Source organism: Montipora foliosa, chromosome 9, assembly GCF_036669935.1.
Source record: "Montipora foliosa isolate CH-2021 chromosome 9, ASM3666993v2, whole genome shotgun sequence".
In the NCBI taxonomy this organism is placed as follows: Eukaryota; Metazoa; Cnidaria; class Anthozoa; order Scleractinia; family Acroporidae; genus Montipora; species Montipora foliosa.
Window position 1 is genome coordinate 40,156,839 of NC_090877.1, and position 1,718 is coordinate 40,158,556.

Genomic DNA, 1,718 nt, shown 5'->3' on the forward strand with positions numbered 1-1,718 from the left:
GTGGTGCTGGGTACCCTGTGACCCACATGTGCGCAAAATTCCCAATATTGAATTAAAATTTCTTATGACCCAGTGGACATCCAAATAGCAAAATAACCGTTTTTATTATCAATAGGCGAAATGAAATAACTGAAAACTTTGCCTCCTAAGAGCCACAGGAATTGTAATGCTTTTAAAGCTCAACTGGATTCACTGAATAATCGATAAAATTTCTAAACAACAACGATCGTGAACAATATCAGCACTTACTCCTCGAAGCTTCCAGCCAAGACGAGTGTTGCTTCAAGAGGTTGCCTCTTTTTCATTAGAATATGAAGTCCGTCATCTTCATAGTTTCCTTAAACAACGCATCGTTACGACCACAGTTAGTTAGTTGATCGGGATGTTACGTGAGATCAAGGCACTGTGATGAAAATGGCCGACTACAAGCTAGAACCCAGTGTTTTTCGGCCACAATTCCAGTCACTGGTCACACAACAAATAGCAGTCACGCTAAAGGACAGATGCTGCCTTGGTGGGGTTAGTAGTTTATGTAAGACTACGTATGTCCCGAGAACACCCCATAAATCCTTCTACACCCATGTTTACCCTTGTATACCCATGTATACCCCTATATAACCTTGTATATACCATGAATTTCTCAACTTAGGGATGGTAGGAACTAGCATTAGGAAACACTTCAAACAAAAATTTTTTCATATTCTTTTATTTTCCAATGCAACACACTTTCTTTAAAAAAATTCATTTACTGAAAAATACTATGTCTACTTTCAACGAACAATTTACAGTACTTTATTAACACACACGGCGATTCATAATGAACATACATGGTATGTGGAAAGTGTACTGTTCAAAGGGAGCCTTTGAAACACCCTTTGAATAGCCTACGTGTAGCCATACCCTCCTTCCGAAAGAAAAACGGGAGGAGGGATTTAGTCAATCACGTGTTTTTCTTTTTGGGGGAGGGTACGGCTATACGTAGGCTACCCTTTGAATTGGAGTTCTTTTCTAGACAGCCATTTTCATTTTAATCGTTGGATGCGGGTCGTATCCACTGAGCTCGAAGTTTTCATAATTAAAGCTGTCAATATCTCGAACATGGCCTAAAATCTTCAGAGTTGGGAATGGGCGTGGCTCTCTCTCGAGCTGTTGAAAGAATGAAAAACAATGTCATCGCAAAGAAATCACCCAAAATTACTTAGCTGCTGTATTTGCAGTTGTTCTTTTTAATAACTGCAAGAATGTTAAGTTCCATCTAACAATGTACAAGGAAATAATCAGTGATCCAGGATTTGTGAGGTGTTTGATTCCTGTCTTGTCATGGATGAGGCATTTGAAAGTACTTGTATATTTTGAGGAGAATCGTTCTGTACCCAGTTTTCTCTCTTCTTCCCTCAAAGGGCAGGGAAGAAGACCCTGGGAACAAGGTTGGGCAAGAAGTATTATAATTGACCATTATCTTGTTGCTAATAATTGTATCAAAAACAATCACGGAATAAATGTGTTAAAATGCAATACCAGTTTTGTGGAATGTCAGAAGACTTTCTTGCTGGATGGCCAACCAGCATGATTTCCTTAAGTATCACCAGAGTATCACCCATCTAGGTGTTAACCACATCCAACAGGACTTAACTTCAGTGGACAAACAGGAATCGGTATTTTCCCTTAGGCAAGCCACACACTATCACATGAGATAGCTAGAGGCAGCCAGTCCAAGA

At 39.6% G+C, this 1,718-nt stretch overlaps 1 protein-coding gene across 2 annotated transcripts in view; it reads right to left on the reverse strand.

Annotated features, from left to right (window-relative positions):
• Positions 1–490: 490 nt before the first annotated feature.
• The window catches only part of LOC137969725 (thymidylate synthase-like), a 10,694-nt gene continuing 9,466 nt past the window's right edge, over positions 491–1,718 (reverse strand). Inside the window, exon 8 of one of the 2 annotated variants that reach the window (XM_068816062.1) lies at positions 491–1,146. Coding sequence is in view for 1 of the 2 variants with exons in the window: in XM_068816061.1 (XP_068672162.1) it covers positions 1,009–1,146 (138 nt within the window). In the remaining variant the exon portion in view is untranslated. The remainder of the gene's footprint in view (positions 1,147–1,718) is intronic. The other variant, XM_068816061.1, reaches the window with a different exon arrangement.